The 19,870-nt window shown below is 38.3% G+C and overlaps 1 protein-coding gene and 1 long non-coding RNA gene across 4 annotated transcripts; both read right to left on the minus strand.

The window, feature by feature from the left end:
* Positions 1-948: 948 nt before the first annotated feature.
* LOC106078045 (uncharacterized) lies at positions 949-19,717 on the minus strand. Of its 3 annotated transcripts, none has more exons than XR_008774833.1 (4): positions 19,152-19,717; positions 17,509-17,641; positions 16,970-17,001; positions 949-3,205 (listed from the first exon to the last, which is right to left on the minus strand). XR_008774833.1 is itself a non-coding variant. In XM_013238787.2 (3 exons), exons 1-3 carry the CDS (start codon positions 17,351-17,353, stop codon positions 2,960-2,962), a joined length of 324 nt encoding a protein of 107 aa, XP_013094241.1. In that variant the 5' UTR covers positions 17,354-17,502; the 3' UTR covers positions 949-2,959. The 3 variants fall into 3 exon arrangements, 1 of the variants encoding a protein (XP_013094241.1); XR_008774834.1 differs by lacking the exon at positions 19,152-19,717 and adding an exon at positions 17,775-19,145; XM_013238787.2 differs by lacking the exons at positions 17,509-17,641; positions 19,152-19,717 and adding an exon at positions 17,308-17,502.
* On the minus strand, positions 13,130-14,378 carry LOC129922877 (uncharacterized). Its single transcript, XR_008774835.1, has 2 exons — positions 13,448-14,378; positions 13,130-13,205 (listed from the first exon to the last, which is right to left on the minus strand). It is a non-coding gene; the product is annotated as an uncharacterized LOC129922877 (long non-coding RNA).
* Positions 19,718-19,870: the final 153 nt, after the last annotated feature.

Here is a 19,870-nt window from a genome sequence, read left to right on the forward strand (position 1 = left end):
CTTTTTGTGGCCTCCTCCTTTTTAGCCTCAATAAGGCGTCTCTTGCCCAGACTTAAATCTGGGGCAAGTAGTTTATTGTTTTTTTTATCCATTTATATTTTCTTGTTAGTTCGGCACCTGTGCTCCCCACCCGCCATCGAGTCCAACAAGGGGACGGGCCATTCGGATGTCCAGAATGAGCCCGCCAGGGCTACACAGGTGCTATACTCAGTCAGCTGCTGCATCGGACATGTGTCCGATACAGCAGTTCCCTGATTGACCCTCCAGCCACCGCCCTCCAGCATATGTCGACGACCTATGCTGGTAGCTCGGCATGACTAGCCGGTTGACCCAGAGCGGGCAATCTGGGCCTCAGGTCTAGGGGAACTTGGAGCCAAAGTATTGTGTTGTTGTGGTTTATCCTCAGATAGCCACCACTCAAACACCAGGATCTATTTATCCCCCCTTACCCGTCGCAGTCCACGGCAAACGGACTGGTCTAGGACGTAGTGAGAATTTAAAGTTAAGGAGACAGTCTGATGATCAATGAAGGCAGACTTAGGAAAAGAGGAGGCAGACACAATGATAGAAAAGAAGTAGGGCACTTTTGAGCTCCAAAAGTGCTAAGGAAAGAGGAGCGCAGTTTAACGTCATGTCTCGGGACGCCCAAGTCTGATTAGGAATCGCTGTACGACCATGTACGTGCACGGTGCACTCCTCTAAATTCTGAGTAGCCAAATTTCAATTTTTTAATTAACACATTCAAATCAATTATTTTTTTCTAAGTAGCAACTTAGCAAGTAGAGCTACTACTGAAGTACAGTAGTAAGGATACGCTACTATTGTAATAAACTAGAACAGGCTAGTCTGTAGATCATGTACGACCATGTGTCAGGTTCTTTTCTTGCTTGGCTCATTAGGGGGTTACTCAATTATTAATTAATACTAAATTAACTCCAACTCCAGCTATTCATGAAAATAATAACTTTAATATCCAGTAAAGCACCTCTCTCAGGAAATATTATTACACAAACACCAGTCCTGGAAGCAACTGACCTACCTTCCTGGACCGGGAACAAGACTTCACTGACTAACACACTCTCTCTCACATTCAAGGAAGACTCAACCATTCAGTTCACATCACGTGCAAGACAATTTACATTCATAACCTGGGAGTACATAAACAAAGGGATGTAACTATCATACCAAAATATCAACAAAGTAATATATTCACATACCTCCCCTGAAACCATGAACGCTTTAGTATAGGATTGCACAATAGTAGTGTCAAATATTCTACAAGAAGTTATTCCTGATGATTTGTTTTCATTTGCACATAATTATAGTTATTATTATATTTAGTTAAGGCCTAGAATACGATAACCTTTTTTATCCTTGGAGGAAAAATACTGCCCCTTCTTTCATTGTGATAAATATGAAAGTTTCAATAAACAAGTGAAGAGTGCAGTCATCTTGATATATGTATTTACGTCTTGCGGAGGTGTGCTCGATAAAATAACAGTTAAAACATGTCTACCAGTTTACGATAGAAGAGAAATAAGAAAGCTCTTGATGTGTCATTGTTTTAGTTAACATGTTAATTTTTATCAACGGAGCACTGGCAGCAGCAAAACATAAAAATAGAAGCAGCAACATTGTGAATTAACTGTTGGGCGTTTTGGTGCAGACACTGCAGACATTAAGCTGATGTCTTTGATCATTCGGTTTGTTGATTGCGATTGTAGTCGAGAAGACTTCATTCGTTTTGTCCCTGTTGTTCAGAGAGATGCATGCCTGTGTCTAACGTCGTTGTCAGCGAATACATTATGTACAATCTAGATTTGGACAAACAACTAAACCAAATCTACCATGGCTGTAATGCCTAGCATTCAGAACTGTGACTTAACTTTGTTATTAATGACCTGAATGACGTTTCAGGTATATGTAATGCTGTTGGTGTCATCAAGAAGGCAATTTCTTCCGTAATAGTCCCAAGCGAGAGTAAAGTTACCTCTTTTGTGGGAGACACACGAACTGAGAAATACGAATCCATTCGCACATGAGAAGAAGGCACTGATTACTGATTGTGTTTTAATTGTTGTCAATTATTCATCTGATGTTGCAGTCAGTCCAACATAACCGCTTAACTTGGGGAAGGCTAGACTGTTGGCAGACAAATGTGGTACCGGGTACTTAGTTGGTGCTGCCGAGAATTGGCAGTCGACAGACACGCCGACATCGAGCCAAAACTACATGTTTCGATTTAGGGAGTTATTACAGAACAGGGCTTTTACACTTCCTATCGTGATTGGTTAGTTTCTTCATTACGTCTCGTTTTTCAAGCAATAATAACGCTCAGTTCAACCTAAGACGATGAAAGAGCTGCAACATAAAGAATATGAGAACTGCGCGGTAAGCGTTCATCACCAGCTGGTCCGTCATGACGGGAAGCAATTCAGTAGTTAACTTTTGATAGTGTCGGCAGCCACAGTCAAAATTTCAGTTTTTGTTTGATCAACCGTTGGAAGGCACGGGCCACAATAAACTTAACAGCGTTTACAGTAAATACTTTGTTTACATTTTTAGTTGTTGTTTTTCTATTTACAGTGCACTTAATATCGCATAGGTAGTAATATTCTACATATCAAGAAAATTGAAGCGACGACTTTGAGAGATAGGTGACAACTTGCATCTCCTGCAAAAATGCCTGCGGGCACCCATTACCACATGTATTTGTACTTTTAAATTGTAAGTAAGTCTATATGTAAATGCGTTTATAGACAAGCACATAAAACTCTAAAATCAAATGACTGCAAACAGTGCAGAACAAACAGATGACCCATATATACTTATACTATTGCTAGTACCCTTTGTGCTATCATTGAATATCCTATTATCCTGCTATGTGTCATTGATTTAATTCTCTACATCACAAAAATGTAACCTGTTTTATTTAATGAATCAGTTTGTTATACTCTAATCAGTTGTTGATGTATACGGTGCCAGACTGTGAAATAATACGCTTTGTACGGACTCTACATTTAGTTCTGTTTCCTGGACATTTCAGCAATTCTAATTGTCTCTCTGCTCGTTTCTTATTAGCAGCATTTTCTGCTTTCTTGTGTTCCATGTGCATTACGCTGAAAATGACAGCCGTTTCAATGACAACCATCACAACCAGGAAGACGACTAACTTGGTTTGATCTCGTCGACATTCAGGCATGTTCTGAAATAGAACACAATCTTAACAGTTGAAAATCAAAACAATTTGCAAGTAAATTTTTCTTAAAATTATAATTAATTTAAAGACTTTAAACCTACTCTACACCAATAATATTTATCACTTAAAACAAATAACATTTAAAAATCAAGTTTAAAAGTAAGATTACAAAGAGAGTTTTTGTTATCTCACAAACTCAGAGGCGGCCCCCTCAGAGCCGCTTATTTGCAAGGAATATTCAAAGCATGATTTTGTTTTAATTGTCCAAAGAAATAACATGTAAAAGATTCTTTTGACGTTGCTATTTTCTTAACAAACTAATAACCTACGAGATTTTTAGGCTTGCTGGTATCGAACTCGTACTTCGATAACGTCTGCTCGATGTTCCTGCACAGTTATCAACAGAGCTATTGGGATTTCGAATTTTGGGGTTTTTAGGGTGCACCTAAATCAACCCAACTCTGATGGGTACCTGACTTTAGTTGGGATTCGGATTTTGGGATTTTTAGGGTGCACCTAAATCAACCCAACTCTGATGGGTACCTGACTTTAGTTGGGGGAAAGTAAAGACGTTTGGATGTTATGCTGGCCAAAGAAACAAGATGACCTTAACATCATCTGACCTATAGATAACAAGTACTGAAAGGGGAACTTTACTTTTTAAAAAAATATAGATTAGATTTACGTAAAAATAAAGCCTGGATAGTCTATAATGTAAGCGCAAAATGCTACTCACTGACTGACTCATTGATCATGAAATCTCTTAAACTGTCGTACAGATCCGCATGAAATATTTTTTAAAAATTCCTTTTACATTATAGGTGCTCACAAAGAACAGTATTTGACAAAATTGCAACCTTGGGATCGCTATTCGCGAAAACCGCAAGCTTTATATCAAACCTTTGTATTTTATTTTCGGTATTTCCCCACAAAGCGGCAGTCTACATGTCACGCATTAAAAAAAAAGTAGTCGACCCACGGCGTAGCATAAGCCGCTATTTAGTGAAAGGTAAACACTTCCTGAAAGACACAGTTGTCCCAATGGGGTGAGTTTGGGCAAAGACTGTGAGTGAATGAAAAGAAGAAACTCTGGAGAGAGCAACATACAATAGTCCATGACTGAAAACAGGTTTTGGAAGATACAGGCATATCTTTTTGAACGTTTGACCTTGTGCTTTATTAATTGTCATGGCAAAAGCTAATCTAATTGTCGTGGTAAAAGCTAATCTAATTGTCGTGGCAAAAGCTAATCTAATTGTCATGGCAAAAGCTAATCCAATTGTCGTGGCAAAAGCTAGTCTAACATGGAATTGTCTGCGCGTAAAGGTAAAAGGCAAATTTGAATGTGATGGAGTCAGTGATATCCGGGGAATAAGGACAGTTTGTTAGGTAGTAGCTGCGATAGTTTTACACTCCAGTACGTTGCGGTGAATGCAACCGCTAAAGAGCAGGGATATGGAGAGACGTTGACCCTGATTGTAAATTCGAGCAGGGTCAAGCGGACGTTCTCGGAAGTGAATAGTGATAGTAGCGGGAAGTATTTGAGACATCGCCACTATTTCAGCCTCGCCACCATAAACGCCGGATGTATTCATGTAGGCAGCGTATTGTCGAGCAGAGTGTATGACTGTGCTTCCGTGAGTAAGAACAACGGACAGGGCGTCGCCATAGTTATCCCAATGTTCGCAAACAAAGCTTACAGCCATCTTTCAAAGTTCGAGAGCAACAGTTTCGTCGATGACATTTTTCCAGAAATATGCGACTAATAGAAATAAACGGTTACCTGATGCAAGAATTTCGACTACATTAAAAGAAATATATGTGAAGCCGAGGCCATGGTTAGGAAACGAAGGGCAATACGAAGGAGCCAAATCAAAACAAAGTTACAGAAAAAAAGCATGCAACTATTTTAATGACACCAGATATTGACGTGTGTAAAAAATTCACACATAAATGTAGTCAAATATAGAATGCATGAAGAGAAAGATGACTTGTTCTCCTCCCCCCTCTTTTTCTTCTGAACCGTGCTCTCTGTCAAGGCGAAAGTTTCATGAGGTAACTTTAGTCTGACTTGCTGAAATAAAAGAGTTATCTCTCCATGACTTAATCATGGTGTAACGCATGGTTGGGCCATGAAGAGATAGATAGATAGATAGATAGATAGATAGATAGATAGATAGATAGATATTCGACCCGCAGCGTAGCATACGCCACTATTTGCAGGGCCGGCCTTATACCAAAGCAACCTATGCGGCCGCAGTGGGCCCCGCACTTTCATAGACCTCGTGCTACTTCTAGGTGTAAATTATTAAGTTTTGAACTAAGCTAAAATGATAAAATCCAGCATTCGACACAAGTAAATAAATTCAAAATATTTTTTGACAACTTTGAAAAAAATTGAGCGAGTTCTCTGTGTGCACATGAATGTTTTTACTAGTTTCATCTCTGGTTTCTTTTTAAATGTCCTTCAAAAACAGATTTGGAAGTTCAAAAAAGAAAAAGAAAGAAAAAAAAAACGAGTTTTTAAAAATGTCGAACTTTTTAAATATTTGAGAATCACGTGTTCTATCCAGATAAATAAATAAAAATAAGCTACGTGACCATTATGAAAAAAACGGTTTTGGTTCCCTAGTATATATTGGCAGTATATTTGCAGTTGTGATAATTTTGTCTTGATTTTGGTGAGGTCTTGGTTTTCTGGAGAATTTTCTTGCAGTTTTTGGCTTTTATTAAGATAACTGGATTTTTTGTTCAAAATTACCAGTTCGCTGATAAGGGGGAATGTCGCAGTTAGTCTGTATCCAATTGAGAGCGCTTCTTTTTTATTTCTATATTGTTCAAAGCAAGCTGCTTTCTTCTAGGGCAAGGGTGGGCTAATTACGCCACGCTGGAGTGTTTTATGCGGCCCGCGGACTCCTACAGAAATCAAGTATACCCACAGATTATAAAAATTCAAATATAGTAAAAAATAAACAATTTTAAATATCTATATAAATTATTACAATTTATAAAGTAAAAACTTTAAAGTAAACGAAGATTTTTCTTATTGGCAATGTTTTGAAACATTTAGTCAAAGACACACATTCAGGCCAGTATTTATTTAATGCTATAAAGAACTATGTTGAAAGTGTGGGGTTGGCTTGGAACAAGATAACTGATAGAGTCCGTGCTTTGACTGACAAAAACAGATTTTTTAATAAATTAAAGAACAATATTCCAACACCAAACTGTGGGAGATGAGTGGGCAGAAAAATATAGAGGTGCAGATCTTAGGAAGTAGAGATGGATTGGTCACCCCCTTAGAAAAGATAACAGCAACAGAGCTAGACAGGCCTTAGAGTGGAACCTCCAGGGATCAGGATGTAATGGAAGACCAAAAAGAACATGGCGACGCAGTATACTAGAGGAGACTGGAAAGAGCTGGAGGAAAGCCATAAAAAAACTAGCAAGAGACCTTGGAGAGTGGGGTGTTTTGGTCGAGGCCCTATGTTCCATGAGAAACACAAAGGAATGATGATGATGATGATCCCAACCATAAACTCTAAAGTTTGAGCAAAGCCGCATTGCATATTAAACATATTATTGACCAAATTATTTCAGTGATCAAACTTACCAGAACTAGGGATCATAACCACAAGAAAAAAATTAAACACAGGTAATTCAAATAAGTACTTAAGATTTGGAAAAAAAACATTTAGATGTTCTGTACCACAGTAGTTTCCGCTTTCTTAGCATGGGCAAGGTATTGAAAAGAATATTGAGAAGAATATGGAATCTCAGGTAAGAACTTCTTGACTTTGTTACTAATATTTCAAATGAAGAGGGAAAGACAGACTTCATGTTTTTCATAATAAATATTGCAATGAGTTGCTTGCACATGAATTAAATATTTTCAAACAAAGCTTTCCCATTTCTCCAGACTAGCAAGTGAAAAAGTTTCTTTTGCTGAAAGGTGAAACTAGTTCTAGTGAAATGGTTGAAAAGTACAAAAATTATTTGAATTCCTTGAGTGTGGAATTCGAAAGCAAATTTTAAGACATCAAGAGCTTGGAACCTGTTTTCAGCGGATGTACCTTCAACCAAATTATGAATTGTGAATTTTATGGGTGACAGAAGCTGTATTTCCACACTTTAAAATAAAATATTTTGATGGTTAATTTTCACATTAATTGGGTCCACATGTATTTTAGAACAAGCCTTTTTCTTTGTTTGAAAATAAATAAGTTAAACGAACAGGTCAATGCAGCCTGACTGTAATTTGAAAGCAGTCATAAGGATAACAAATAGTAAGCTAGCTCCACAGTTTCGGAACATTACGAACAATTGTAAACAGTTATATACTTCACATTAAATACAGCTGTACATTTGTGGTGAAATGTGATTTAAAACGACAATGACAAAGATTAAAAATCTATATTATAAAGTAAAAAGTAAGGCATATATGTATGTGCCGAATAGAAATCAAAACCGTTTGACCGATCTTGATAAAACTTGGCAGAAATGTTCCTTGGGTACTAACTTAGACCGTAGTGTATGTATTGTAGCTCTAAAACCAACTTAAGACCCTCAAAAAAAAAGTCGACCAACTCTATTAAATCATTATAACTTCATCGATCTAGGCCATGTTTACATGAGCAAAGATCAAAAGGATCTAGATCTAGATCTAATTTTTTAAAATACACTTTGCACAGATAGTTTTATACTTTAACATATAAACATACTAATTATAGTCCATTCATTTCATATTTTAATCAAATTAACATTCAAATTTGTTTTCCTAAAGCATTTTTCATACATCCGTTCGCTATAGCTGTTAAGTCGTATTGAAATACATTTTAATAGTTCCATTCATGATTCCGTACATGTAACAAAAAGATCACGCATGCGCAGAGCGAAGCCTCCACGCATGCGCAGAAAGAATTCTATCCAAGCCAATATTTAACTCTAGATCAGTCAAGGTCTAGGCTGTCTCTAACTCAAGATCTAATTCAAAGATGATAGATCTACTTTGTACTTTAACACATGAACATACATAATAAAATCTATTCATTTTATATTTTAATCAAATATATGTAGGTCTACAAGCACATGTTTCTATTTGAAAAAATGTATTTAGGTTGATTAGCTATTTTGATAGCTCCATTCATACTATGTTTACATTCACGCATTTGCTATACTTATAACATTATTATTTTATTTATTTTTTTTATAACACACGCTCAGTAACTATATCGACAGTGATACACAAATGAGAACCCTCGGGCCGTGGGTAACATATTGTGACAGGTTGGGGAATGTGACGTGTGTTTGGCGCGTTTAATGTCTAGGGGATGATTATTTTTAAAGCTATCACACACCAACCAGTCAGCATATAAATCGGGAGCAGGCACGCAACGAGACAAGCAATGAAAGAAAGATACAAAGTTAAAAATGAAGAATATATTTATTTACATAAATATTTACATAAAAGAATAATTAGGGGGAGGGTTTGCATCTATCTCTAATTGATACTCTGTTTAATCATCACTCTTGCACTTAATAAGAGAGTATGTCACTTTGTCTTCTGAACTTAGCTGGTTGTCCTGCAGATGTCGCAGCTGGCTGGGATCCTGGCTTGAGTAGGGCGGGTGGCCGGCTACCGTGAGCACAAGGTTACTGCGGGCAGAGCTGATCTGCCGTGGGCAGCGTAGTTGACAGGATAAGTCCAGTGAGTTGCAGAGGGTTTGACGTAGCTATGACGTCTCGCACAGATCTGGGTCTATATGGACGTCGCACCTAATAAGTTGACAGGTGGGCTGTCGAATAGGCGGGCAAGGCCGATAGCGCCAAGTAGTAGAGTTGAGTAGATCCACGTAGGCAGTAGATGATACTCACTAGCAAGTGACAAGTGATCCGATGAATAGGCAGATAATGCTAAATGAACAGGCAGGTAAATAGGCAAGTGCAGTGCTGAATAGCACTAAGCACAAAGGCAATAGGTGATTCTCGATAGCAAATAGTTGAGTAGTGTCGAGTAGACACTAAACAGCAAATAGGCAGGTGATCCACACAAATAGTTGGGTAGATCTCAGTAGGCAAGTGCAGCGCTGAATAGCACTAAGCACATAGATAGGTAAATAGGCATTAGGTGATCCCAACAAATAGGCAGACACCTGAGGGAGGCTGCGGATAAATAAAGACAAGTTAGGACATGTCTCTCATGCATCTTATCGATACCCTCGACTGAGGTGCATTCGTCAGATTGGTGAAATTGCTTTAGAGCGCAATGGGGAGATGATGACAAATGGGATATGGAAAAATGGATGGCTGATAGTAGCAATATAAAATGTACATAAAAGGGGAAATAACCTCAAATAAACAACACAAGTTGGAAGAGAGAAAGAGGGGGGGGATGGGCGATGGTCAGCGACCATGACGGTTTGTTTACATACGACCGTCGGCCGAGAACAATGGAGCGCGCTTGAATGGAGAGGGTGTCCGTTAAAGGGTCGCAACTCTCGTTAGAGTAAAATAAGTAAAGGGGAGATAATTCATATATCTTCTCTAAGCGCAGTATTAGTGCGCTAGTAAAATTATCACGGTCGTCAGCCGAGAAAAAGGAAATAAAATAAGGTGTACAAATATATACATGGTTGCATCAACGATCAATTGAGCAACGTAGCATTAATAGATTAATGCAATACTTAAGTACATACATAAGACATGTTTATGTTTTCTACTTACGACAGTGAGAAATACACAATACACTAATTAAATGTAAATGAAATAATAAAATACACATGATAATCTCCAGCGAGAAATATTCACATAGTAACTAAGATGGAACTTGTGATTAAGTTCGGCTTACCACCAGGCGTTCCTCTAGGAATGAGAATTAATGAAGTAGTCCAGACTCGATTGCTCAGATAGAATGAGAAAATGAGAGAGTGTCTATTCCGCCTTACTTTACCTTATATAGGCCTGGAAGATAAGGGCGGAAACAGGAAATTTCCTAGGCTAAGAATCATCTTACACGTGGGTGAATTTGACTCGAGGTGGGAGTCGCACCTTGGAAAGGTTAATGGGCGTGTTGGTCCGCGTGATCTCCTAGATCAAAGAGAGACGTGGGAGAAGGGGCGGAAGTATTGACTTGCATTCCACACAAGATGGTGTCAACTGCGCCCGTCAGACATCCGGCCGGTACGATCAAAGAGAATGTGTCTATCTTTACCCCGGTCAAGGGAAGATAAGTCGAAAGACGCGGCCTAGCTATCTCCAATGTTGTCAACTAAGTCTAGCCTGGAGAGGAAAAGGTGGTGCGGGTGAAGAAATTGGGGGTAGAATGGGGAAATAACTAAAATAAAATAAATAAATAATGAATAATAATAATTAATGCTGTGATAAATTTGAGTGACTCTGATAGCGAGCTTTTGACTTGTCACACATATGACTAGTATAATATAAAGCAGAAAGTATATCGTATCTGTGTATGTATGTTACGCATAGAAATCAAAACCGTTTCACCAATTTTGATAAAACTTGGCATAAATGTTCCTTGTGTACTAATTAGAACCGTGACTATGTATAGTAGCCCTAAAACAAACTTAAGACCTTAAAAAAAAAGTTGCCCAACTCTATGAAAGTATTGCTATTTCATGGATCTAGGACATGTTTACCATGTTTACATGAGAGAAGATCGAAATGATCTAGATCTAGTTTATTCTAGATCTAATTTTAAGATCTACACTTTGCACAGATAGTTCTTTACTTTGACATTAAAATACAAAATATAGTCTATTGATATTTAACCTTTAACTTTGTGTTTCAAAAGCATTTGTACATAAATTCGTTCCTTAAATCTGCGAATTTAGACATCCTGACGTGTATTCTTTCATTAGACAAGACCGAAATATAACACAGCTCTTTATTCCTAGGTCTAATTCAACTCTAAGATGATAGAACTTTTCTTTACAAAGATAGTTTTATATTTTAAGACATGAACATATTAATTACAGTCCATTCATTTCATATTTTAATCAAATTAACCTTCAAATTTGTTTTTCTAAAGCATTTTTATACATTCGTTCGCTATAGCTGCGAAGCCGTGTTGACATACATATTAATAGTTCCATTCATGAGTCGCGTAGGCCTACATCTAACAAGATAGCTCACGCATGCGCAGAACGAAATATATCCAAACCAATATTTAACTCTAGATCTATCTCTAACTCTGGATCTAATTCAAAGATGATAGATCTACTTTAACACATTAATATTCAAAATTAAGTCAATTTTATATTTTAAGCAAATATTTTTATTTAAACAAGGTTACAAAAGACAGTTTGTGTGGAAACACAAACTCAAAATCAGCCCCCGAAGAGGTCCACCCAGGCAGGCTTCAATATTTTCAGAAAGAACATCCAAATGAAATTATATCAAAGACAAATGATAGATAAGAATGGAGAAAGAAGGTTAACAGATCTTGTGTAGTGCCCCAACGGTCCAGCAGATCAAAGGATAGGTGTAAGTGAATGTAAAGTTAGATGTGAACCTGGCCTAACTAGTTCCCCTTTTAGACCTTGTGGTCTATAGGGCAGATGATGTAAAGTTCATCTGTTTTTGTGGCCTACGGTTAGCGAGGATGTCATGTTGCCAGCACAACGACCAACCGCCTATACTTTTCCCCAACTAATGTCAGGTACCCATTAGAGCTGAGTGGACTCAGAGGCGCCCAAAGATTCCAAAGTTGAAAATCCCAGTATTCACCAGGATTCGAACCCGGGACCCCCGGTTCGGAAGCCAAGCGCTTTACCGCTCTGCCACCGCACCTCCCCTGGCCTAACTAATGTCTTATAATTGATCTAATTGTTTTGAAAAGGCTCAATCTCCTATTCTAATCCTAAAAAAAAAATAAACAAATTCCGCAATAAAAAAAAATGTTCAGAAAAATGAAGTTTATAAGATTACTATTCATTTTAAATTATGTCTAACTTATAATGCATACTAATTAGCTTTTTCTCTTTAAAAAACTGCTTGCATAACTGATTTAAAAAATTTTTAAAAACTTTGAATGGTCTAAAATATTGTGATGTCGGATTTTCAATATCTTTTCTAGTTTACGAGATCTAAACGGGACGGACGGACAGACGGACAGACATTTCACACAAAACTAATAGCGTCTTTTCCCCTTTCGGGGGCCGCTAAAAATGGATTTAGGTTGATTAGCTATTTTGGATAGCTCCATTCATGAATTCACGTTTTCGCTTTACTTATAACATTATTATTTCATTTAATTAATTCTTTCCAAAACACTCTACCGACAGAGATACGCAAATTAAGACCCAAAACACTATCATTGACTATACTGACAGTGATACACAAATTAAGACCCTCAGGCTACGGGTAACATATGGCTATTATATATATATATATTATATATCTATATATATCATGGGCGTAGCCAGGATTTTTTTTCGGGGGGGGGGGGGGTTGGGGAAGTGAATTCCCCCCCCCCCCCGCGAAAAAAAATTATATGTATATTGTGTGTGTGTGTGTGTACATAATCTTTATTACATTCTGACCCTTCATTCTTTCGGAAGACGTTTATTGTGCCCTAGAATAGGTTCTTCCATGATTAGTGAAAAAATTGTACATTCCACGACATTACTAGCCAAGCGAAGCCTCGCCGCCAAGCACTATTTCTGGTATTGAAAGCCAACAAAATGCATATTCTGAGGTATCTACAGTGCATTTTCCTGCTATTAAAAAGTTCTATTTCAAAAACCTAATGTGCTATTCTTACTGACTTAGACCATCCCTCGTCGTTCGGCGCCATCAAGCTGTTTCCATAAAATTGTAGACTTCCCGCCATTACTAGCAAGGGGTCTGGGAGGGCGCTAGAAACTCCCCAGCGCGGGGCGGAGCCCCGCCGCCAAGCACTATTTCTGGTATTGAAAGCCAACAAAATGCATATTCTGAGGTATCTACAGTGCATTTTCCTGCTATTAAAAAGTTCTATTTCAAAAACCTAATGTGCTATTCTTACTGACTTAGACCCTCCCTCGTCGTTCGGCGCCATCAAGCTGTTTCCATAAAATTGTAGACTTCCTGCCATTACTAGCAAGGGGTCTGGGAGGGCGCTAGAAACTCCCCAGCGCGGGGCGGAGCCCCGCCGCCAAGCAATATTTCTGGTATTTAAAGCCAACAAAATGCATATTCTGAGGTATCTACAGTGCATTTTCCTGCTATTAAAAAGTTTTATTTCAAAACCTAATGTGCTATTCTTACTGACTTAGACCCTCCCACGCCGTTCGGAGCATTTGACGTCAATCTGTTTCCATAAAAATCTGTCACTGGCAATGTCTGAAGCCTCTTCCCACCTACCATGAGGACCTCCATGAATGAGTGGCGTCAAGTTGTACTAGGATATCATTGCAACTCTTCTTATGCGTAATTCATTTTGTCGGAGAACATGTCCTGCAAACCTCATGCGTCGTTCTCTCACAATCTAAGGGTCGACTCCCAGTTCGGCATAGGATTTCCTTGATTTAGACCCGATCTCTATAACTGACTCCTAAAATCTGTCTTAGCCATCTTTGTTGAGCCACATTTAGTGTTTTTTCGATTTCGGTAGATGATTATTCACTGCAGTTTATTAATGGAGCCCTGCTACTGGTAAAAATGTGTAACCTCTCTTGAATATGCTCTTGGAATTAAGTGACTGTAGTTTGCTTTAGATTTTAAATCGAAAAGAGAAGTTTTATCGTCAAAATCTTCTATTGGGGGTTTTCCACCTCAAAATGCTCTGTAGGGGGATCTTAAACTCAAAACCATCTGAAGGGGTTTTAAACTTAAAAAAAAAAGCCATCTGTAGAAGAAGGGTTTAAACTCAAAACCCCCGATTGGCTTGGCTACGCTCAAATAATTTTAGTGTGTAATTTGCTTTTTTTTAAATTGAAGATGTATTTTTAGCACCAAACCCATCTGAATGGGGGTTTAAACTCAAAACCCCTTTCGGCAACGCTCATAGCATTTTGAGTGCATAATTTGCTTTTTCTTTTACACTGAAAATGTATTTTTTATCCTCAAACCCCCCTGGCGGGGGGTTTAAACTCAAACCCCTTTGACTAAGCTCATAGATTTTAGAGTGAGTAATTTTCTTTTATTTATATTCAATAGGTACTTTTTAGCTTCAAAATCCACTGGAGTGGGGTTTAAACTCAAAACTGAGTCAAAACCCATTTAGCTACGCTCATAACATTTTGAGTGCTTAATTAGCTTTTTTTTTTATATTAAAGAGGGGGTATATCGTAAATTTTAGACGGGGTTTTAAAATCAAAATCTTCCTGAACTGTGCTCTTGGAATAAGGGGATTTTCGTTTGCATTTTTTTTGTTTTGTTGTATAGAAGAGGGGGAGTTAACTGCAAAAACCCCAGCTAGGGGGTTTAAAACTCAAAACCCTGGTAGGGGGTTTTAAACTCAAAACCCCTAGTAGGGTTTTTAAACTCGAACCCCTCTGGAAGGGGTTTTAAACTCGAACCCCCCTGGTAGGGGGTTTTAAACTCGAACCCCCCTGGTAGGGGGTTTTAAACTCAAAACCCCTTTGGTTGTGCTGAGGCAAGTGATGGTTTAGTAATATAATCTCACCTAAAATAAACAAAATGAAAGCAAAAAATCAGTCACTAAATTCCGACTCCCCCCCCCCCCCCCGAGGGGGGGATTTCATTTCGGGGGGGGGGGGTTTGAACCCCAAGAACCCCCCCTGGCTACGCCCATGATATATATATAGTTTTTGAGATCTGAGTGTGACATACGGACAGACGGACATTTTGCACAAATCTAAAAGCGGCTTTTCCTCTTACGTGATGATATTACTTCAATGAGAGCATAAAGTTCTTCAAACTTTTCAAGTACCTTGGCGCTGTCTTAGACAATACATTTAACTGGAAACACAGATTGCATCACCAAACATGAGCAACAAAGATTAAGACTTCTGAGAAAAATGTCATCCTTAAGATTTAGAGAAAAAGCCTTGTCAATGTTTACAAGCTTGCATCTGCAGTAAAGTTTAAACTTTTTAGCCCGGTTTGGCAATTTCAACATTAACAAGTAAAAACTATTTTTTAAAAAGACAATTCCTCTACAGCTGACCAACTTTTGCAAGAGCGATTATTTTGCTTTTAATATCGAAAGATTTAAATAGATTTAAATAATGCCACATTTTTTACCATGCTCTATTCCCATTCCCCACCCAAAAATAAAAAATAAAAATTCTGGATAAGCGAATATATAAATCATCATGATTATAAAATTATTATGATACAAATTTAAATCAAGACTTAAAGGACGGGGTGAGCGCAATCGTTCTTGAACCTTTCTCTCAATACATATTTATATATATATATATATATATATATATATATATATATATATATATATATATATATATATATATATAGAGAGAGAGAGAGAGAGAGAGAGAGAGAGAGAGAGAGAGAGAGAGAGAAATCAATGTCTACCAGGCGGTGGTTCTCTCAACCCTTCTATATGGCTCTGAGACATGAACACTATATAAAAAACAACTAAGACTTCTTGAGCGCTTTCACCAAAGATGCTTGCGCTCCATCATGGATATATGGTGGCAAGACCGCACTACAAACAGCGATGTCCTTGCAAACGCCGGTATGGACAGTATAGAAGGACTTTTTATGGTCCGACAGCTACGCTGGGCAGGGCATGTATCCCGTATGGGAGACGTATGCCAAAGGCAGTCTTTTTGGTGAGATAAAAGGTGGTCGACGTAATAGAGGCGCCCCACGGAAACGCTTCAAAGACCAGCTTAGGCGTCAACTTTTCTTGGCTGACATAGAAGAGAGCACCTGGCTGCATGCGGCCTCAGAACGAGACAGCTGGAGGTCTTTCACGAAGGCCGCGGGATATACATTTGAGACCAAAAGAAAATCTGCTGCCGAGGACAAACGCCGACGACGAAAAGAAAATCTAAATCGACCACCTGCGGACAATGGTTATGCTTGCCATGTATGTGGCAAAATATGCAGGTCACATCTGGGGCTGCGCAGCCACGGGAAATACTGTATTCCTCATTAATCTTCTAATTCGAAGACAAGCCTATATATATATATGTTTGTGTGTGTGTGTGTATCTGTGTGTGTTTACGTAATTAATCTTCATTACATTCTGACCCTTCATTCTTTCGGACGTTTACTGTACACTGGCCTAGAATAAACTCTTCCTTTAGTTAGTGGAAACACAGTAGACACCCCACTCTTTCCAGCCAGGAGGTTTGGGGGTGCACGGCGGGAGGTGGGTTTAAATCTCAAAACCCTCTAAGGTTTTTTAAAACTCAAAACATCTATTGGCTACGCTTATGGAGTTGGGTGACTGTAGTTTACTTTAGTTTAATATTGGAGAGGGAAGTTTAACCTCAAAACCCGCTGGCCACGTTCATAGAATTTGGTGACTTGTTTGCTTTAGTTTTATATTGATGAGGGGGATTTAATGCCAAACACCCACTCAACTCCCCCCTCCTTAGCTGCGGTGGGGAAAGGGATGGTTTAACATTAAAATCTGACTTATAAAAAGCAAAATTCAATCAAAAACCAGTCAGAGAATTTCACAGGGGGGGGGAAATTTCATTTCACGGGGGGAGGGGTGTGAAATGTTTCAAAAAATTATATCGGTCAAACTAAAGTTTTCCCAAGGAATCAAAATCAACTGTCAAATTTCTATGGAAATCATTAGAGCCGTTTTCTAGAACGGTGTCCACTCACCCAGGTTTTTGACTTGATGATGAGTTTGCAACCTGAAAAGAAGAATAGTAAAAAAATACACTCTGGTTCAGGATTTGACTATTTTACCATCACAAAGGAGATGTAAGACACCGATCACTGAAATTAACGGACACAAGAACTCGTTCCGTTTGGAATTATATCGTAGAATAACATTGAACCTACTGTTGTAAGTTTCACGTGTAATGTTACATAAAAACTGGTATGAATGTTTATTTTGTAAGCTGTCGTATAAATTATTTGCTCTAATGATGTGTTATGTGTAATGCACAAGGATAAAATTATTATTATTATTATTATTATTGCTATAAAACACTTACGAATGTAGGCTAATTTCATCCTTTGGACTGATGTTGACGCTAACATGTGCAATAAGTCTTCAAGCGTTCAAGTACACTTACTGGGATATTCATGTACAACACTTCAATATTATAGCTACTTATAGATATACTGAAAATATAATGCATTCGACTTAGGACATTATGTACAGCAACACAAACAAATTCAATTCATATACTCACTTCCACTTTGAAGCTACACACTCAGATGAACTGTTACTCATTGTCAATGTCATCCAGCGAGTCAATCGATAGCTGAAACATCGATCCTCTAGAGGAGAGTTTTCTTTTTTCTTCTCAAGAATCGTTTGAACAACTAAAAGAAAATGTTAAAAGATTATGATAAAAAGGAAAATACAAAATAATAATTGTAATTGAATTTTAATTCGCGTTATCAAAGCTTGGCGAGAAGAGGTTATAGATATGGACAAAAAAGTAATACAACTTACAAAGACGTTAGGACGTTTTTCTCTCTGAGCGCGGGGGTCGACACAGTCGTAATGTTAATGTATGGATGTCCAGTCGGTCTTCCCCTATTGCTGGTTTTAAACTCCTTACTTCTGCTTGAACCCATAGTCTCATTTCGTCTTAGCGGGCTTTTGTTTCTACATTGGGCTGCTAAATGTCCCGTTTTGAAACACTTAAAACATTTTCTTTTTTCACCCACACTTCTTTTCTGCAGACGGTCCTGTCTCCATTCTTGTTTAAAGCGAGTTCTGTTATCATTGGTCTTTGCAGCAAATGCAAACTTGCTAGTTATCAAGTCTTCCTCTCTCTGAATTGTCTGCTCTGGATGTGCAGTAATATATTGCTGACACAACTTTACAGCTGTTGGCACATCTTTCGGTTTCCTTTCATGTAGAAAAGCCACCTACTGAGGGTTGCATGATGTGAGGATCTTGTCTCTGATGAACAAATCAATGAGACTTTCGAATGTCTTTTCAGTATTAGACAATTCTACCCAACGCATTAAGTATCTTGTAATGTCCTCAACAAATTCATGGAATGGCTGGTTTCTCTCTGGTTTAGCTTTATGGAACTTCTCTCTATACCCATCATCTGTCAAGTTGTATCTTTTCATCAATACTTCTTTCACCTTGTCATATTCCTCTAAATCTTTCTTAGAAAAGTTGATACAAGCTTGCAGTGCTATTCCCTGTAACAATGTGTAAAGATGACTTCCCCATTGAGTTTTAGGTATATCTGTAGCTTGAGCATGCACTTCAAATCTCGCCAAATATGCATCCATCTGATCCACGTTCTCATTGAAAGGTGGCAACTTTGGCTTCCATACAGGTTTTATATGCTCTTTGATTTCTCCTTTTGTATCCCTAAGCTCCAACTCTCTAACTCTCAATTTGTGTATTTCTACATCAGCTTCTTTCTCTTTAGCTCTCACTTCTCTCTCTTTAGCTCTTTCATCTCGCTCTCTGTCTTCTTTTTCTTTCTTTTCCAGCTTGACTTCTCTTTCTTTCACCCACTTATGTAGAGCTGTCCTTGACAATCCCATCTCTTTTCCAGCGGCTATTAACTGTGTTAATCTCTCTGCCATTTTGTTTATCTCTAGTATACAATATAAACAACACTAATAGTTTTATCACTATGTTTGACCTGGTTTCGTCTCGGCTGATTGACTTAGTTTTTTCCCGCCGTTGCACGTGAGCGCACACTCTTCACGACTTTCTTGGTCCTTGACCTTTTCACAATGGCGAACCGCAGTTCTGCCTAATGTCTTCCAAGACTCAGTCAAGTAACTAGATAAACGAGCCTCCAAATATGTCACAGCTTTCCTATTCTATTTATAATTATAACTCGATAGAATCTACCTTAGGTCTCGCTACGTCTCTAGGTGTCCCTGGTTCAGCTGTAGTTAACGAAATAAAACAATGAAACCACGAGATCAAACACATCAACTTTAATCAGCTTTACTGCAAATCACACCAGCTGGTCTCTGTCTGACAACCAACACACTTCCGGTCATTCGCGCAGATTGTAAAAATAAATTATACATACATACACACATTCATCCGTGACACACACACTTGTTACAATGATGTCATAATGTACTCAAACTCATGAGTCACACTGTATTCACACATCAGACACAATGTAATCGTACACTGCAGTCATACTGTAGTTGCACGCATCAATGACACAGCTCGGTTACACTGTAGTCACACACTGGTCACATTGTGGTCACACACATTAATCACACACCTCGGTTATACTGTAGTCATACACTGAAGTCACACACACATTGGTCACACTGAAATCATGAAATACATGTCACAATGTAGTGCTACAGGTCAGTCAGTCACACTGTTGTCACACACATCAGTCGCACATCAACCACTTTCATCAGATCCAATGTAGTCACACACACATCAGTCGCACATGAACCACTTTCATCAGTTACACACATCAGTCGCACATCAACCACTTTCATCAGTTACGATGTAGTCACACACAGATCAGTCGCACATCAACCACTTTCATCAGTTACAATGTAGTCACACTCGTGTAAAATTGTAGTCGCACATATCAG

This window comes from Biomphalaria glabrata, chromosome 14, assembly GCF_947242115.1.
Source record: "Biomphalaria glabrata chromosome 14, xgBioGlab47.1, whole genome shotgun sequence".
NCBI classification, from domain to species: Eukaryota; Metazoa; Mollusca; class Gastropoda; family Planorbidae; genus Biomphalaria; species Biomphalaria glabrata.